Source organism: Penicillium oxalicum, chromosome VII (genome assembly GCF_001723175.1).
Source record: "Penicillium oxalicum strain HP7-1 chromosome VII, whole genome shotgun sequence".
In the NCBI taxonomy this organism is placed as follows: Eukaryota; Fungi; Ascomycota; class Eurotiomycetes; order Eurotiales; family Aspergillaceae; genus Penicillium; species Penicillium oxalicum.
This window is the reverse complement of record NC_064656.1, coordinates 682,400-699,817: the sequence shown is the minus strand read 5'-3', so window position 1 is coordinate 699,817 and position 17,418 is coordinate 682,400. Positions and strand designations below refer to the sequence as shown.

The 17,418-nt window shown below is 50.1% G+C and overlaps 5 protein-coding genes across 5 annotated transcripts; 4 read left to right on the top strand and 1 right to left on the bottom strand.

Annotated features, from left to right (window-relative positions):
* Positions 1 to 1,770: 1,770 nt before the first annotated feature.
* On the top strand, positions 1,771 to 5,856 carry POX_g08768 (uncharacterized protein; the record flags this gene model as incomplete). Its single annotated transcript, XM_050117536.1, has 6 exons — positions 1,771 to 2,598; positions 2,657 to 2,845; positions 2,909 to 3,380; positions 3,438 to 3,562; positions 3,614 to 3,685; positions 3,742 to 5,856. The coding sequence occupies 6 exons, from the start codon at positions 1,771 to 1,773 to the stop codon at positions 5,854 to 5,856; spliced, it is 3,801 nt and encodes a 1,266-aa protein (XP_049965680.1).
* Positions 5,857 to 6,537: 681 nt separating this feature from the next.
* On the bottom strand, positions 6,538 to 7,188 carry POX_g08767 (uncharacterized protein; the record flags this gene model as incomplete). Its single annotated transcript, XM_050117535.1, has 4 exons — positions 6,538 to 6,586; positions 6,665 to 6,817; positions 6,942 to 7,048; positions 7,138 to 7,188. 4 exons carry the CDS (start codon positions 7,186 to 7,188, stop codon positions 6,538 to 6,540), a joined length of 360 nt encoding a protein of 119 aa, XP_049965679.1.
* Positions 7,189 to 7,389: 201 nt separating this feature from the next.
* POX_g08766 (tRNA (guanine(9)-N1)-methyltransferase) lies at positions 7,390 to 8,655 on the top strand (the record flags this gene model as incomplete). The annotated part of the gene is made up of 1 exon (XM_050117534.1): positions 7,390 to 8,655. The coding sequence occupies one exon, from the start codon at positions 7,390 to 7,392 to the stop codon at positions 8,653 to 8,655; it is 1,266 nt and encodes a 421-aa protein (XP_049965678.1).
* An 866-nt stretch (positions 8,656 to 9,521) lies between these two features.
* POX_g08765 (Vacuolar import and degradation protein 27) lies at positions 9,522 to 12,141 on the top strand (the record flags this gene model as incomplete). The annotated part of the gene is made up of 3 exons (XM_050117533.1): positions 9,522 to 9,540; positions 9,672 to 11,239; positions 11,320 to 12,141. 3 exons carry the CDS (start codon positions 9,522 to 9,524, stop codon positions 12,139 to 12,141), a joined length of 2,409 nt encoding a protein of 802 aa, XP_049965677.1.
* A 1,132-nt stretch (positions 12,142 to 13,273) lies between these two features.
* On the top strand, positions 13,274 to 16,534 carry POX_g08764 (uncharacterized protein; the record flags this gene model as incomplete). Its single annotated transcript, XM_050117532.1, has 1 exon — positions 13,274 to 16,534. The coding sequence occupies one exon, from the start codon at positions 13,274 to 13,276 to the stop codon at positions 16,532 to 16,534; it is 3,261 nt and encodes a 1,086-aa protein (XP_049965676.1).
* Positions 16,535 to 17,418: the final 884 nt, after the last annotated feature.

The window sequence follows — 17,418 nt, the reverse complement described above, 5'->3', positions numbered from 1 at the left end:
TCTCGGCACATTTACCTTGTTGCATAGTACCCAGCTAATTTCATTATCAGTACTCACTGTCTGGTAAATAGGTGCTTGCGGTGCCTCGTTGAATGCAGAGAGCATAGACGCGGGGAAATAATTGACACGAGCTGGACGGATCGGACTCTTGAGTCAGGAAAAACCGGCCATATCCTTTGGGCGGCCGAGTGACTGCTAAAATATCAAATGAAAGGCCCAAGCTTCTTTAATCAGCTTTATCATTCGCATAAGTAAAATTGTACTCTCAGCCAGAAGTGGGTAGTCTTGCGGACACCAATTTCTATGGCGAATATCGCCCGTCTTCTATGTAGCCGTCCCCTGCACAGATGCCACTCCTTTCCGGTACCTGTTCTCACAGTGACTGCTATATCCTTCGCAGTCACACGAAGGAATTGATGCAGCACCAAATCAATAAATCTGGAACAGTCCACTCGAAACCTCACTCATCCGGGTATGTGGCTGAAGACGGCAACCTTAAGCACGCTACTACTTTGAGTGGGTCGATGAGAACAGAATCTATGCCTGTAATTGGAGGCCATGGTATGTACAGTACCTACAGAACGAGTTTCGGTGTATCACCAAGTGTAAGTAAGGGTTATCTACCAGTGCTAAGTCCTACCTCGGTCAATGTTTGGTCCACCCGGCGGGTTTAGAGTTACGTCGAATAGAAGTAGCCCCTGGTCGTTTGGCGGCTTGAGAAGAGCTGCTTCCATATCCGAGGTCCGGATATACTTCAATGTTTATCGGGAGTGAGATTTCACCAGATACAGGTACCCGAGAGAAGGATTAGGGTAATGTTATTGATTTGCATGGGCTCGATCTTGCGAGAGACAAACCAAAGCAGGACTAGACAAGTTCATGAAAGTAATTATGATAGTTGCGAGATGGTATTCGCTTATTGCCTTGCTATTTGTGAGTCCGACTTCAATAGAACTCCTCGTCATAACAGAATAGTGAAGGCTCTGGTATGTATCCCATAGGTACCGAGTACTTACGTGGGCGCCAGACAGACCTACTGTGGGCCTCCTGCGCGCTAATCTTAGGCGGTGGGTGTGTTGGCCGCAGAATTGGAGAGGGGCAGGCACAGATCGATAACGATTCAGCGAGGGTGAGATATGTTGCAAAATGTAATCACAAAGTGGCATCTGATAATTCAATGATACAATTAGAGTACCTAAAATGTGAAAGATGATGGAGATCTAGAGCATTCTGTCTCTCTCATCGTCTTCAAATAGTAGAGAGAAGCGGTGTGTCTGGAAAGGACCATAGTTATGCCTAGCCCGCGGAGAATCCTCAGCGCGGACCAGCAAATCACCAAACTTCCGCGTCGCTTGGCTTTCGACAGTCTTCGTTCAACAAGCTAGGGCGATTGCTTGACAATAACTGCTTTCCACCTTCATCCGCTCCGATTGATCACCTACGTACACGTTCATTCACACCCATCTAAATCCCACGAGACTACCGCAGTTGAATGGCCGTTGGTGCTGTGTCCGACTGCCAAATCATCTGAAGGACAGGTTCAACGGCCATATCAATCACCGCACCACGCCTTGAGCAATTGAATTGGCTGGTACACCAATCGCATCTATTCAGAGTTCCAAAAAATTCCATTTGCATCGAGGACAATCGCAACTCTCACTCTGTTGGCGTCCGAACGCGCCTGAGACATTTTTGACGTCTTCCCAACCTCCGACCCTTCTGTTGCTTTGTGCTCAACACCGCCCAATAACCACTAATCGCGTTGACAAGATGGCGGCTGAAGATCTATCAGAGGCTGGGATGGCGGATATTATCCGTGCCTTAGAAGTTATCCACAGTCCTACATCCACGAACGAGCTTCGGAAAGAAGCCTTGTCCTTCGTCGAGGCTCTGAAGGCGAATGAGGCGGCGGCTCGCAATGGATTCCTCTTGGCTTCACGCGAAGATCATGCAGCTGTTGTACGGTATTTTGGTCTAACTCTACTAGATCACGTTCTTCGTCACCTTTCCTTCACCAACCCGGAGGAATCCACGGCCCTGCGATCGATGATCCTACAACTTGCGGAGAACATTCGTCCCGAGGACCCAAGTTATTTCCGCAACAAGATCCCACAGCTCTGGTCAGAGGCAGCAAAGAAGAGCTGGGGCTTAGATTGGGTGGATATGGATGAGGCACTGGTCAAGTTCTGGGGGGTGTCGCTAGTACACAATGAACTGGTGCTCTCCGTATTGGAGACCTTATCAGAGGATGTCTTCTTTCGTGAGGATACGGTCTCGTCTCTGCGCGGAACTGAACTGAATCGTGCCCTTGTCGAGATCTTCACTCCTGCTGCAATCGTGGAACAAATTCATGCCGAAAAGACACTCAACTCGGTTCAGCGATGCGGACAAGAAGGTTGGCTCGTGCGAATTTGCGAGTTCTTGGATAGTTGTGTGCAAAATGTGTCTACTTCGTCTGAAGCACGCGATGCGGCCGTCAAGGCTCTGATGACTTTGAGATCGGCGCTGTCTTGGTCAATCTACAAGGCAGTCATCGCAGGCCAAGTCGTAGCCAGTATTTTTAGGGCATTGACTTGTCAAGATGAGCAAGTGTTATTGGTAAGCAAGCGCGCCGACACTCCAGCGTCTAAATATGGGGTCTAAAGGGATTTTCTAGGCTGCAGTTGAGGCGTTGCATTCGCTCTATGGTCGAAACAACATGGGAAATGAGGAGTCTCACGGCCTGGTGTGTCTCATTTTCGAGAATGACTACCTGAACACCCTTCAGAACCTTTATCAATGGTCGGTCGTGGGGCCGGAAGATGTCGATGAGCCAAAGTATCTGATTTCGAAGAAAGTGTCTGAGGTTTGTCAATACTGAAACCATTGAGTGGTCTGTATGAGGATCTAGGCTGATTACTCTTTACAGATGGTTTCATATGTCGCTGGATGTCTCGAGGATGAGAGGTTCCTGCGCGACACAATGCACCGTCTTGACCTTCCCCCATTCTTCAACTTCATGTTGACTATCATGCAGCACCAAAGCTTGACTGTGTCAATTCCCTGTCTTCATCTTTGGTCGAGACTCTTGAGCATTCAGAAGATCAACACGATGGAATTCGTTGTCAATCAGACCCCAACCTTTCTCGCTATTTGCACTCAACGCTTGATACGTTGGGAGTCACTTCCTACCGACTCGGAGGATCCCACTATCCAATTTTTGGTCGAAGACATTGACACAATTCCAGAGAGACATGCATTCCTCGGAAATTATCGTCGATACTGTTCGTCGATCATCGAAAGTATCACGCAGAAACGCGCCCAAGAGGCCGTGCGCGAGATTCTGGCACGGGTCGATGAGAATCTAGACAATCTCTACAATGGTGTAGAGCCGTTTCAAAGTAAGAATCCTCATGGCTCACTTCGAACTTTGAAACAGTATTGATGATCGGCAACAGTGGGAGGTTACAGCAAGTCATCGATCCCTCTGATGCGAGCAGACGCGCAATTTGCGGTCGTGGAAGCCGTGATAAAGGGTTTCAATAAATGGATCGAGGCTCACGGAAAGGCGCCCCAAAAAGATGTAAGGATTCCTCTGGCTACCTTGCGCAATTGTCCCTGACCCGTGCAATAGGAACAGGAAAGAAGAGAATTAGAGCATGCAGTGGAGAACTGGGCGTACAGGCTCATGCAAAGGACATTTGATGTGAGTAGTGCCCATCTCACGTCTCACACTAGATTTGCACTAATGAGAAATCTCAGGATCCCATGATCAAGCAAAAGGTCATCAAATTGGTGGTCGACATTTCCTCCAAAGCACTTGATAACCACCCCGCATATGCTCTCAAAGTCCTTGAGCACATCCTCATGACGCGTCTTCCTGACCAGCCTGAATTCCCTGTCTACGCGGAGGCCGTCAAGGAATTGCATGGTCTAGCCAGCCACGAGCTGCGGCGCCTAGCGATACGCTACGCTGACTACTTCTCTACTTTCTATGATCTGCTGGAGCCCAAGATTCGAGAGATCACACAGGCCAACCACGTTGACGACAAACTCCAAATGGAGTTGACATCCATTCTTCTCATCATCATCCAGCGGGCCAGTAGCCTGGATCCAAATCTGCGCCACAGCCGATTGGCAAGCTTCTTGATGCCCATTCGAGAGGCATGGCAAGACGAGGAGTTCCGTCGCATGAGCTCGACATTCGAGGGCTTCTGCATCATGCTGGGTCTGGAGAATGTCGGATCTTATATGCAGGCAAAACAGGCCCATAGACTAGAAGATTGGTCCTCTGTCTCCCTGGATAATGAAGGAAAGGTTGTTCAGGAAGAGATGACTCGAAAGTTCCAGATGCTACCTCTACGTGGTACGAAAACTATGCTGGCCGTGTCGACCGACAAGCTGAAAAGAACCTCCCCTGCCTACCAGGTCGCATGCGACATGTGGCAAGATCTGATTCCCCAAATCCTCCCCACTATGGTTCAGTTACTCACCCATGCTCATGCTTTTCACAATCCGGCCAACTGGGCAGTGAGTAATGAAATACGGGCTGTGGTGGAGCGCATTTTAACGGACCGCTTTTGGCAAGCTGGTATTTCCACAGGTAGTCGGGACGAGTTCTATGCCAAGATTACTGCTTCCAGGTCAACCCTCGAAGGTTTCGCATCTTCTGTCCGTGGGAAGATTCGCGCAGTACGAGAATCATGCTACTCAATGCTTTTCAGTATGAGCAGAATGCGTGACCATTTCTACGGCTTTGCCGAATTGCCAGGCCCTTTGTCTGAAGCGCTTTTCAAGGATGCAGAGCACCTTTCATCGCACCAGTTCTCTGTTCTCCTCAATATCTCGCGTTGTTTGATCGACGATTGCCCGGTCAGATACCGTGCCCAATTCTTGCCGCCAATGCTCGCCACTTTGTTCCGTAGCCTCGATCGCAAGATTACGACTGAATGGGAAACGATTGAGCAGCGGAAGAACGGTGGCATGGACGGGGATCTCACTGATGAGATGAAGTCAGAAAGTGTTCTTCGTCAATTGACGTACGCTGCTGTGATTATGGTCGCGAGCCTATTCGATCCCCAACGAGGAGGTAAGAAGCGCCCCGCTTCCAGGACTTCTGTTCAGAAGATCGAACATGGTCGAAATGAACTCGCGCAGCAAATGTCGCTTCTTTCAAAAAACTTACATTCCATCCGCTTAGACCCCGATCGAGCCGAAATAGACCCTAGTGCACCACAATCACCACCTGAGCTGTCAGACTCTATTCGTCATTTTGTCCTATCATCGCCAGAGATCTTTGAGCCTGTCATGCTTTTCTGTACCCACGCTTTACGGATGCGCGACACACGCTGCTGCAGCATTATCACTCGGGTGGTGCGATCCATTCTGGCCGATTTCGCGCCCCCGCACAACAGTCCGACAATTGCTACCATTCGTGAGTTCATTTGCACCGACGTTCTGCAGGCCTGTATCTCCTCGGTTCATGAATCATATTTCGTGGATATGCAAAAGGACCTGGCCCAACTGATCGCCTCAATCTGGGTACTATACGGCGTCTGCAGCGAAACACCTCGCTCCGTGTTCCTCTCTCTACCAGGCATTGCTCCAGAAAAGGTCTCACACACGGAGATCTCTCTCCAGCGATGCACATCTCCCCGCCAACAAAGAGCTTTGGTTCTCGAGCTCCTTGAGCCCCTTCGTGGTGTGAGCATTGCCGAACAAGGCAAGATTCTGGGCTCGCGGGAGGAACGGCGCAAAGCACGAACTGCAATCCAAAATCGCTACATGACCAATGAGATGGAGACTCAGCAGGAGGCTCAGCGCGTCGACATCAACGACGGTCCCGACCTTTCTGGTGTCGCCGACATGTTCGGCTAAATAAAGTGTCTGAGTTCGCCGGGTTCAATACACATCTACCAACATTCCAACAGTCCGGGCGATTTCAGTTCCTCCTTTCAATAGTAGGACGTGGCTCTGAGCCTTGAAATTGGTCTAGCGTCTTTCTTTTTGCCTTTTTGTCCTCGCGAGAGCTCAGCTTGATCTCACTTTATGTTCGAAACCTGCTGGTGTGGTCGTTTCATTCATCTTGAGCGTGTGTTCTCGATGTTCAGAATCTCGTCCATGATATTACTTATGAGAGTTCTCCGTTTTTGTTTGCGCACTATGGAATACCCCCGGCTGTGGCCAATATAAAAATAGAAAGCCTTCCATGTCTGTACAGACAATAGCCGATTCTATTGTACTCACCTACGAAATCTCTAAATGTGTGTTCGCACTCTAGCCATCCAACTCACGACGTAAAACAAGAAAAAGATTTCAGTGCAAGACAGTAACTAAATCTCTCGGGTACCAGTGTATCTACATAATTTTTCCTCGAGTCCCCGGCTCCTCGAGACAGGCCGAACTGTGTTTCTGTGATGATTGTCTGAACCAGTTCTGCCTCCACTGTGAAATCAAGGACCAGCTCTTAACCCCCCATGCCAGCCGCGTTGTACATGAGAACTCGTGACAGCTGGACAGGAATGACATTGCGATAGCAGTTCCTCAAATAACGGTAATCTATTGAGTAACCTGGGAGGGAGTGTAGACGAAAGTAGGTCGGACGAAGCTGTTTCGTGAAAAATATCAGTGTCAAAGAATTGACAAATGGCGTAAGCCATGCAATTCAGAGCTAGTGATCACGTACCGGTCCGAGTTGTAAACCTTCTGCTCAGTGCCCAGAAGCTCCTTCTCCCGCGCCTTGTCAGCGTAGTAGCGGCGGACTTGGTCACGATCCTCCTCGGCCTGGAGGAGGGGAGTGAGGTAAAGGCGACCCCACATCTTCTCACGGGCGAGCTCACTGCACAAAACACATATATCAATCGCTGGTCAATCGGGAATTGGCAAGTCGCGTTGCTCAACGGGCAGATGGGCCGCATCGGGAACGGAGGAGCCTGGAAAGATCGCAGTTGCGCCGGACATACCGCTGCTCACGGACTCCGTGGAAGTACTTGTAGAAACCGTAGGCCATGATCGCATGCATGCCGACCATGTAGTAGAAAGGCTTGAAGCCACGGGCAGGCACGTTCCGCTAGATAATGAGCACCGAGGGTTAGCGGGAATCACTGTGCCGCAGCGTCCATTGGCTTGGCTGAACTCGGAGAAGGATCTTTTGTGTACCTTGTACTGAACTTGCGCGTAGCCCCCCGTTGGGGGCATATCCTGAGGCATGATGGCGGTTATGGGAGGGTAGGAGTCTTAAGAGTCCGTATCGAGGAGTTGCCCAGCGGAGAAGTTGGTGATGCATGTCACGTGGTTCACCTCGTCGTGAGCAACCTCCGGCATGCGCGATTGGTTGCGGGCGGTAAGTGGGATTTTTTGCCAGATGATGTACAGAAAATCATCCTGCTCACGCGCGCATCAACATTCACTATGATACAAGAAAACATTCTCGACTGCACAATGGACGAAGAAGAGAGACCGAGAAAAGTCGCAAAGCTGGAGCATAGTGAGGCATCGATTGAAACCGAGCTTGGCCCAGCAATGACTGGTGCTGTGCCCATTGTCGACGAGCCGTCGCAAGCTACAAGCAGCAATGCGCAACCTGAGCAATCCCAATTGACTCTCAGCAATGAGACCTCTGGCCTGCCGATACAATCATCGGAGGGAACGGCGCAAGAGAATGACCAAGATTCGGCCCCCAAACTCTCCAAAAACCAGCTCAGGAAACTCCGTAAGAGGGAGCTATGGGAGGCTGGACGCGAGCAGCGCAAGGAAAAGCGCAAAGAGCAAATGGCGCGGAAAAAGGAGCGTCGTCAGCGCATGGTTGACGAAGCGCGTGAGGCTGGTGGCGAGGAAGCCGTTCAGGCACTGCGCAAGCAGTGGGAGACCACTCGTTCCAAGTCCAAACGATCTACTCTCCTACCTCTATCAATCGTGATTGACTGTGGCTATGATGATTTGATGAACCCCCATGAGCGCATTTCTCTCGCCGGCCAGCTCACACGGTCCTATTCAGAGAACAGCCGCGCCATGTGGCGCTCGCATCTCATGTTCAGCTCATTCAATAAACAACTAAAGGAACGCTTCGACAACGTGCTCTCGCCTTATCGCAATTGGAAAGGAATCCGGATTATTCAGGAAGACTTTGTGCATGCTGCGGAGATAGCCAAGGAGCAAATGACCTCTCCGAAAGGGGGAAAACTGGTCGGACCATTTGCCGACGAGGCTGATGCCAAACCCGAGGACGGTGAAGTGATCTATCTGAGCAGCGATAGTGACAACGTCTTGACCGAACTCAAACCCTACTGTACCTATATCATTGGAGGGCTTGTGGATAAAAACCGACACAAGGCTGTCTGTTACAAATCTGCGGTCTCCAAGGGGCTCAAAACCGCAAAGTTGCCGATTGGTGACTACATTCAAATGACCTCGCGCCAGGTACTGACCACAAACCATGTGGTTGACATTATGTTGAAGTGGCTCGAACTAGGCGACTGGGGGGAGGCTTTTATGCAAGTTCTGCCGCCCAGAAAAGGTGGAAAATTGAAGGGTCAGCAAGGCAGCGACGGAGCTGTGGACGAAGCCTCAGATGATGAGCCAGAGGCGGAGCAGACCTTGGAGGAGATCGCGAACCAGATGGAAGCTGATGCGGAGATAGACGATGAGAATGGCCATAACAGCGGCCCCGACCTTTGAGCGATGATCATGAATACTGCAAGACTCTCGATTTAGATACCGCTCTTCCCATGCATTTTGCAAGCACAATAAAACACCTGTCAAATGATGCCAGCAGCAGAGCAACATCATGATAGAACACATTTGAGAAAAGCTCTATAAACAACCAATGCTCCATGAAGTGGACTTGGAAGTTGTGGCAAAACGTCATACCATTAATTGACCACGTCTCAACAATGGTCGAGCATTGAAGTCAACTCTTTCAATCACTATGCAATAGACACTGAGGTAGTGAGTTAGCAGGCACTGCTGGATGTAGCAAAGAATACAAGAAAAAAGCCGACATTGCCTACTTTTTGTTATACATCATGGGCATTCGTGCTGCCAGCATATCTCCAGTGTCTGTATGAAAGATTCATGTCACCCATGGCACAAATGAACCGAATCTACAATTTCATGGACTATTGTCTCAACAATGCAGGCCGGTTGGTCGCATTCTCACCCGGTACCTATAGGTCCGCCATGGTGTGAATCCATGCTGAGTTGCTTATGCAGGCCACTCATACCTGCCCGCCATTGGTCCACCTCACCGCGGTGTGCTTACTTAATCTATCTCAGCCACACGTGCCGGACGCCACGATTACAATGACGAAGTCCGTTTTCTCCAGATATGATGCAGTGATGCTTCTTTCTCACAATCGTTTCCAGATTTCCTTTCATTAACTTTGTTCTTGATCTCTGGCAGTGGCAGAAACAGCTGCTTGGCCGCTTGCTTGGATCTCTCCCTTCAACCCCACAACACTTTTTTGCTTCTAATACTCCTCTTCCTCTTTTCAAATTCACTTTCCTCCGCATCCCTGTCATTCGTGCTGCTACCCCTCGCAACCATGTTTATGCTCCGCAACGGTAAGAAAAAAAAAACACCCCTCATCCTCTCGGAACCCCGCCACGCGGCCCTATATCTCGTGCAGGTCCTTCACCCAAAATGGTCACAAATGTGGATATGAGCTAACAGACCGCGATTTGTGTTTGATTAGTTGGGAAATTCCTCTTTGGAGACACCTCCAAAGAGTCCATCATCGAAATTCCCCAGGGCCAGCTCTACATCGTTCGCCCACTATCACCCAAGGGATATTCTGAGCTTATATTCAAGGACGCCGCTGCGACAATCCGACGCACAGGCCAAGAGTTCCAATATCAGCTGGTGATTCAGAGAGCCTACGAAGAAGGAGAGGAGGAACTCGCGGACGACGAAGACGAGCAGGGTGTCGCAGACATTCTGGACAAAGACGAAAAAATCTTTTTGCTTGACCAGTCTTTGCACTTCCGCTCGGAGCTTCGTGACGGAAATAAGATCCTTGCCTGGGATGACTTGAGTGGTGACCAAGGCGATTTATACGAATTTATTTGTGATCCTTCCGTCCCCGCGGAAAAGGTCGCTACCTTTGAACTAGCGGCGTTGCAGTGCCAATACGAGCGCAAGTATCGCCGTAGCGCGCAAAAAGCCACTGACGACGAGCTCAAAGAATTTGAGTATCAACAAGAGGAACCTATTCCGTCCGCCAGTCCCGTTTCTTCTCCTACAGCCAAGTCGCCCGAACGTGTGGTCACGTCCGCCGACTCGGCAGCTGCCATGGCGCAAGATGTCAAATACGCTCAGTCCAAGGGACAGGCCAAAGCTCCCGAGGGCCCCGAGAAGCCAACTACTGCACCACCAGCCGCAGCTCAGCCGGAGGCAAAGGAGGTATTAGCGAAGGAGCGAGCGGAGCTTCACATGTTCGATTTCGCCTCTGGTACATTCGTTTTGCAGGATCCCGAGGTCATCGCGACCGTCTCAGAGGTCGGAAACTGGCAGTACTGGTTGCAGATTAGCGGCAAGGACAAGGATTGGCTCGGTCAGGCAGTTGTGGGTGACATTAACCCTGTTTTCAATTTTGAGTACCTCTCCTTCATCTTCAACCACTATGCGGAAGACGGCTCAGCATATTCCTGGCTACTACGCTTCAAGGACCAGTCGTCGGAAGAGAGATTCCAGGAAGGCCTGATGCAAGCATTGTGGGAGCAACTGAACGAGTTGAAATGGGAGAAAGTCAAGGAGAACGATCGGGAATACGTGATGGACGCATTCCAAGAACTGACCTTGGACGACGCGGAAGATAAGCCCGAGGAGGAAGAGGAAGAGGAAGAGGAAGAGGAGGAGGACGAGAGTGAGCAGGATGACGGACAACGCAGTGAGCACTACGATAGTGACGAAGAGGAAGATGACGTGAACCTCCACGAGCAAGACGGCAACAAGAACTCTCAACTTGCTGTGGGCTACAAACATGACCGCTCCTTTGTCGTGCGCGGATCCAAGATCGGTGTCTTCAAGCATACTCCGAACAACAATTTGGAATTCTCTACGACAATTTCCAAGGTTGAGACCCCCGGGGGCAAATTGTTTAGCCCAAAGAAAGTCATGCTGCATGCAGAGGATCGCAACATGATTCTTCAGAACGGCGATGACCCGAACGCTCTTTATCGCATGGATTTGGAATATGGAAAGGTGGTTGATGAGTGGAAGGTCCATGACGATATTCCCGTCGAGACATTCGCTCCGGAGAACGTGAGTTCAAAATTTGACTGGAGTGTCACTCCGTCTTTTGTTCGCCAGTATGTGCAAGGTTTGCTGACCATCTTTCACAGAAATTTTCCCAGATGACTGCCGCTCAGCCCTTTGTTGGTGCCTCCAAGAACGCGCTTTTCCGGATCGATCCTCGTCTTTCTGGCAATAAACTGGTGGATTCCGACTTGAAGCAGTACGCCAGCAAGAATGATTTCTCCGCCATGGCCACAACCGAGAAGGGCTACTTGGCCGTCGCTTCTAACAAGGGTGATATCCGTATGTTCGATCGACTGGGTATTAACGCAAAGACCCATATTCCCGCTCTTGGCGAGCCGATCATCGGATTGGATGTCTCCGCGGATGGTCGCTGGGTCTTGGCTACTTGCCGGACTTATCTTCTTCTGATCGATTCTTTGCAGAAAGAGGGCAAGAATGAAGGCAAGCTCGGATTTGAGAAGTCCTTTGCCAAAGATTCCAAACCTCAGCCCCGTCGTCTTGGCCTCCAGCCTGCCCATGTTGCCCAATTCCAGCATGAGACGAAGAAGCCTCTGGCGTTCACCCCTGCCCGATTCAATACGGGTGTTGATTCTCAAGAAACCTCCATCATTACTGCCACTGGTCCCTTCATCGTGACCTGGAGTCTCAAGAAGATCGTTGCGGGCCGGAAGGACCCGTATACAATCAAGCGTTATGGAGAGGACGTCATGGCAGACAACTTCCGCTTCGGCTCCGACAAAAACGTGATTGTCGCTCTCCCCAACGAGGTGAATATGGTTGCCAAGCGTAGCTTCCAGAAACCCACCCGTGAGAGTATTGCGGGGCCCATGACCCCGAATCGCGCCCGCAATGGCAGATGGAGCAGCCGTCTTGGTCGCGATGACATTGTCAACTCGCCCTACTAGACTGATCCGCGGCGCTCGCCCCCTCACACGCTCTTTCTTTTCTGCCTATGTCTTTTCAACTTAAATCCTAGTTCACTGGCTTCTTGTACCATGATTCATACCCCTTATGGCTTAACGACAATTCAATTTACTTCAGTGTTGAAATTCCTTCCCCGGTGCCTCGTTCTAGCAGAGGCGCGATGGCGAGAAGTCGTACGGCTCGGCTTATCGCTCTGATTTAACCAGTGTCCATTTACCTCGTCCAAGATTTCCCAACTGGGTTGCATGCTCTACCATACCCAGTAATTTCTGCCTCCTGGATAAGTGCCGATTCCACGCCCAGGGGACCAGACCGCGTAAAGAAAAGTCCAGCCTGCTTGGATTTTCACGCTCTCTGCATTGCCCTATATGAAAATAAGTAGTCATCATTTTCTTTTGGAAGCAGGGACGGATTGTCCCTCCGAATGACTGTGAGAATTTTCCACTTATGGTCTCAGCTCCACAATGGCCTGGAGTTGCCCTGAAGGAGTATACCCAAGTCCATGTCCTGAGAGGTGGTCTCACTCCAATCACCCAAGCTCAACTCTTGACTCATCAGCGTTGCATCAGTGAATCCCTGAGGTGCAGACTTTTTTTTTCGAAGCAAACTGGGACTGGGAAACTATATTCGCGACTTGTGGCAAGATATAATCCCTGTGGTAAGATATTATCCCTCTGGCAAATTACCTAGGTAAAACTGCATCACTTATCAAGATAAAGACTGGATTATAAGGAAAAAGTCTACCTGTGAGGCTTCGTGTCTTTTACATTTCTTCTCCTCCCCTCTCCCACTCTTCTTTTTCTGGCGACGCATGTACCGCAAGTGCGGCCAGCTTCCTGCTTCGCAGCGCTTGGCAGTGAAAATGGCGAGCTGGGCCAGTCTTACCCGAAAGGGAAGCCGACCTTGTGCTGTACGAAGATGGTTCTGCTTTAGTGCAAGAACTACAGGTCCCGTCTCTCGCCCTAAAAGCTTAGCGTCTGACTCACGGAGCACCGTGCCCGTCTATGGTTGCCTGTTGCCTGGCCAAATATGAGTACAAAAACAATACGTCGGGTCTCGTCACCCAAGACTCTTGAACATGTATTGTCTCCCATCTCCTTGAAATCGAGAATCATGGATATAAAAGAGATGGAACACGACCTGCTCGTTATAGTCGATTCGACATACTCGATGCAGAATTTTTCCCGTGCTCTCCAAATTTCGCTACCTCAGATCCTGAGAATATCCTCGCTCACCGGATGCTTTTCACGCATTGGTCTCTTGGCCTATCGGGACTATCAAGACTTTGAGCTCCTTGAATGGTCTGGCTGGCTGTCTCAGCAGGGCGCATCGGCGAACACATCTGAAGATGGCCCGAATCTGATAGGAATGGCCGCCGATCTTAAGGCTTCAGGGGGCGGTGACGTTCCCGAGGCCATTAAGACAGCACTGGCAAAGGCATACGAGCTCATGAGACCGGAGGCAAAAACGCTGATACTTGTCTATACCGATGCACCGCCTCATGCCAACTTTGAGTACTCGTGGGAGAGGAGCTCGAACAACGAGAAGGAACTTGCAGCACTAAGTCAGGCCGATTCCGAGATGTATGGAGGCTATGGGCCGCTGTTCGTTGACTGGGTTTCTGCAGCGAAGACGCTGGCTTATGGTGAGAAGCGCGCTCAAGTGTTCGCTGTGCTGTCTACCGGAAGTGAACCGAGTGTATTGGCTTATTACGACTACCTGGCGACTATGACCGACGGCGTCTGCATTCATCTGGATTACACGTGCCCACATACTATATCTTCTGTGACGATTCACTCGCTTCTGTCATGGATGGGTATCGAAGCTGTCAACACCTCTACCGAGTCGAAAGAGGAAAGCCTGTACGCCAAGTTTTCCCGGTACATCTCCCTTGCAGGCATAGACGATGTGGAGAATGAGATTTCAAGCCATGCCCCGCGATTCTTTCATTCCAAAGATGATCCGTCGCAGGATACAGTGGGCAATCTTAGTTCTCAGGTTATGACACTATCATCAATGAAGAATTTGATGCCAAAGAAGCCTCAGCCCCTCCAGAGTTTCTCTATACGATGGTTTGAAGACCCCAGTTACAGAGACCTTGCCTCGAAACATTTACTGGAAATTTTTGAGACCGATGTCTGTGCCATGGCCGTGAACCCAGTCTTTGGATCGCTGTGGAGGACGGTGTGCTCTGATAAGAATTACGCTGGACGAGACAGTCTAGCCAACGCCTTCAGTCGAAGTATCGAAGCCCTGGGAGATGAGGATGAACAGGCCAAAATGAAGAAGTGGCTGGACGAATCGTACGATTATACAACAGAGATCGTCTCCACTATACAAGATGTCGCTGCTGAGGAACAGTTCCCATGTGTCTTCTTGGATCCGACTCTCAATTTCACCCAATCCTCTACGGATGGCCCCGTGGCGATGGACTCCAACTGCCTCGACGAGTCAATAGACAATATTACCCGAGGAGACTTATTGGAGATTGGTCGCTCCTGCAATGGCAACATCTTGCGACGCATCAGTCGCATCCTGACGCGACTGACGTTCGTCAACTCGCCAGAAGATATGCCCCAACACATTTCTAACATTGATATGGAGCGAGTGCCACGGATTCCAACGGCACTAGCCCTGGACCACCACAAGCGTCAGTTCTGGCGCATCCTCTTCCACTTAATAATTCCAGGCACTCGACTGTCCGCTCGAGCTGGCGCTTTGGTCGCGGCTCTCAGCCTCAAAGTCGGCCTGAGACCCTTGATGGAAGTGGCAGCAGAACAATTGATCTGCTTCAGAGATAAATGGAACGATCCTTCAATTCCAGAGAATTGGACAATGGGCTGTCTCAGTCTGTTGATGGATGCCGACGACAACTATCGGTTCCATCAACAGCGCGTCTCTAGCACCAACGATGTCTCCAGGCTCACAACCCTCCTAGAACCATCTGATCGACTTCGTTTCGCCAAACTTGTTCAGTTCAAAATATTGCAGTATAATCTGAACGCCCCCTTGTCCGCTCGTCTCCCCTGGACCCCTGAGAAGTCACCGGGCCCTATCGGACCCCTTGTCAGATGCAATGAGTGTCATTACCCACGGTCGGTGACCATCATGGGTGAGGGGAACAAGTGTGGTGTATGCCTTGTATCCGAATACAGCAGTTCACAGGAAAGAGACATCGCTATCCATGCACGGGTATCCCAGGATCTCACGACGACATCCGAGGCAACTTGGGTTGAATGTATGAATAAATCCTGCCGGGGCCAGTACGTTGTATACAATGTGGCGGATCTGAATGTACGACCGAAGTGTCACTATTGTCGTAATGGCACCCAGGCGCCGCTCATAGAATGCGAAAAGTGCCACAATCGAATGATCTGGCCCCGCGAATACCGAGAAGGGTCGCAACTGCATGGCACGTTTACATGTCCCCCATGCACCGCCGGGATGAATGTGGCCGCAGACGTTGAACTCACAGCAAACCTTCTGTCAACCGAGAATCCGTTCAAAACATGGCTCTTCCACGATTCAGACAGCAATGCCAAAGGATACTTTTATGATAAATCTCTTTTCGCCATAGTTTCCGCCATTGGCCTTGAAGAATTTTATGCTCGCATCGAGCTTTTCCCAGCTCGGAAATTCCCCCTTGTTCATAACGGAAAGCCGGTTCTCAACACGGAGGAAATTATCGCATTGCTCAAGGCCAAAGTCGATAAACGGAAAATTGCAAAGACAGAGTGTTCGCTCTGCTTCGCAAGCTTTCGCCCAAACGCACTGAATTCTGCCTGCGGCCGACGGGGATGCCTTCAGCGAATCTGCACCGACTGCCTGGCCGGATGGTATGGCCTCAACGCTCCAGGAACCATCATCAATACTGCAGCTCTTGTCTGCCCCTTCTGTCGTCGCTTCCCTACTCCACAGACTCTAGCCAAGTACGGTAAGGGCATCCACGCAGTACGAGATCTCGAAAATGCGATTCGTGATAAGGGGACTATGATCTACGCCTGGTGTTCTCGCTGCTGTTCAGCCAAGGAATACATGGAACGAATCTGTGCCGGGGGAGCTCCGCCAATCCTTCAAAACTGGGCCTGTCAGGACTGCACCACAAGGCGTGGGGAAAATCTCCAAAAAATGCAAAATCCTAAGCCATGCCCGGGCTGCGGCACGATGTCTGAGAAGATTTCAGGATGTGGTCACATCCACTGCCCTATTCCTGACTGTGGAGTGCACTGGTGTTACTTCTGTGGCAAGAAGTCGGATGAAAAGACAATATATAGGCACATGAGTGAGCAACACGGTGGCTTCTTTGATAATGGGATGATGGCCGAGGACGACTACAGTGATGATGACGAAATTATGTACGACTTGTATGATTGAATGGTGTTTCTGTGATTGATTGAGGATCTTACTGGCTGGTGTGCTCCTGATGAGGGCACGATACTATATTAAGGCTTCTGATAAACTTGGCAATAATGAGAATGTTGGATACGAAAACGAGACAAACATAATACCAAAGAATAGTCCGATTATCGAAGAGATTTAATCCCTGGGGGAGGAGGTTGGAAGCACCTAAGAAGCCACGATAGAACCCGATAGAGAAGAATTGAGCTGTCTCTCACCATACCTATACCTATTCCCGGATCTAGAGGCGCGAAATAGTGAACGTGGTGCTGAACGAGTAGCCGACGGCTCAGTGTCGCAGTCGTGATGGTATATCATTTGTATCTGGAGCATTCTGGCACGCGCATCTCTCCTTAACTAAAGGCACATGGGCAATAATCAGTGCTCGTCTGCTTGAATTATTCGAGGGATGAGGTGAGCCTAAGGACCTGGTTTTGAAGATCAATCAATGCAAGGAACGATAATGAGGCCTCAAGATCATGCGCTCGTTTGAAGCAAGTTTCTTGGTAGCATTTGACTGTATTTTACACGTGTATATTCATGATAGCAATGACTCTATGGATATCTATAGATGAGTGATATTAATACAGAACAATCTCTGCAATCAAAAAGCGCTTTGAAAAAGGAAAAAAAAAACAGCGATGCCAACCTGGCTGGCAACCCACGCGGCCACGGGCCCATTCCCAATCTTGAGCTTCCATCGAAGACCCCCTCTGGGGGCTCTGCCTTCTTCAGTGACAAACATCCAGCTTTCGTTCCCCGAGGTTTATTTTTCATCGAGCTTCCCTTGTGACGGGTCGAACTGCGACGTACGTGCGGCCGAGTTAGCTTTGGCCGGAACGGAGGGTCGTTCTGGTTAG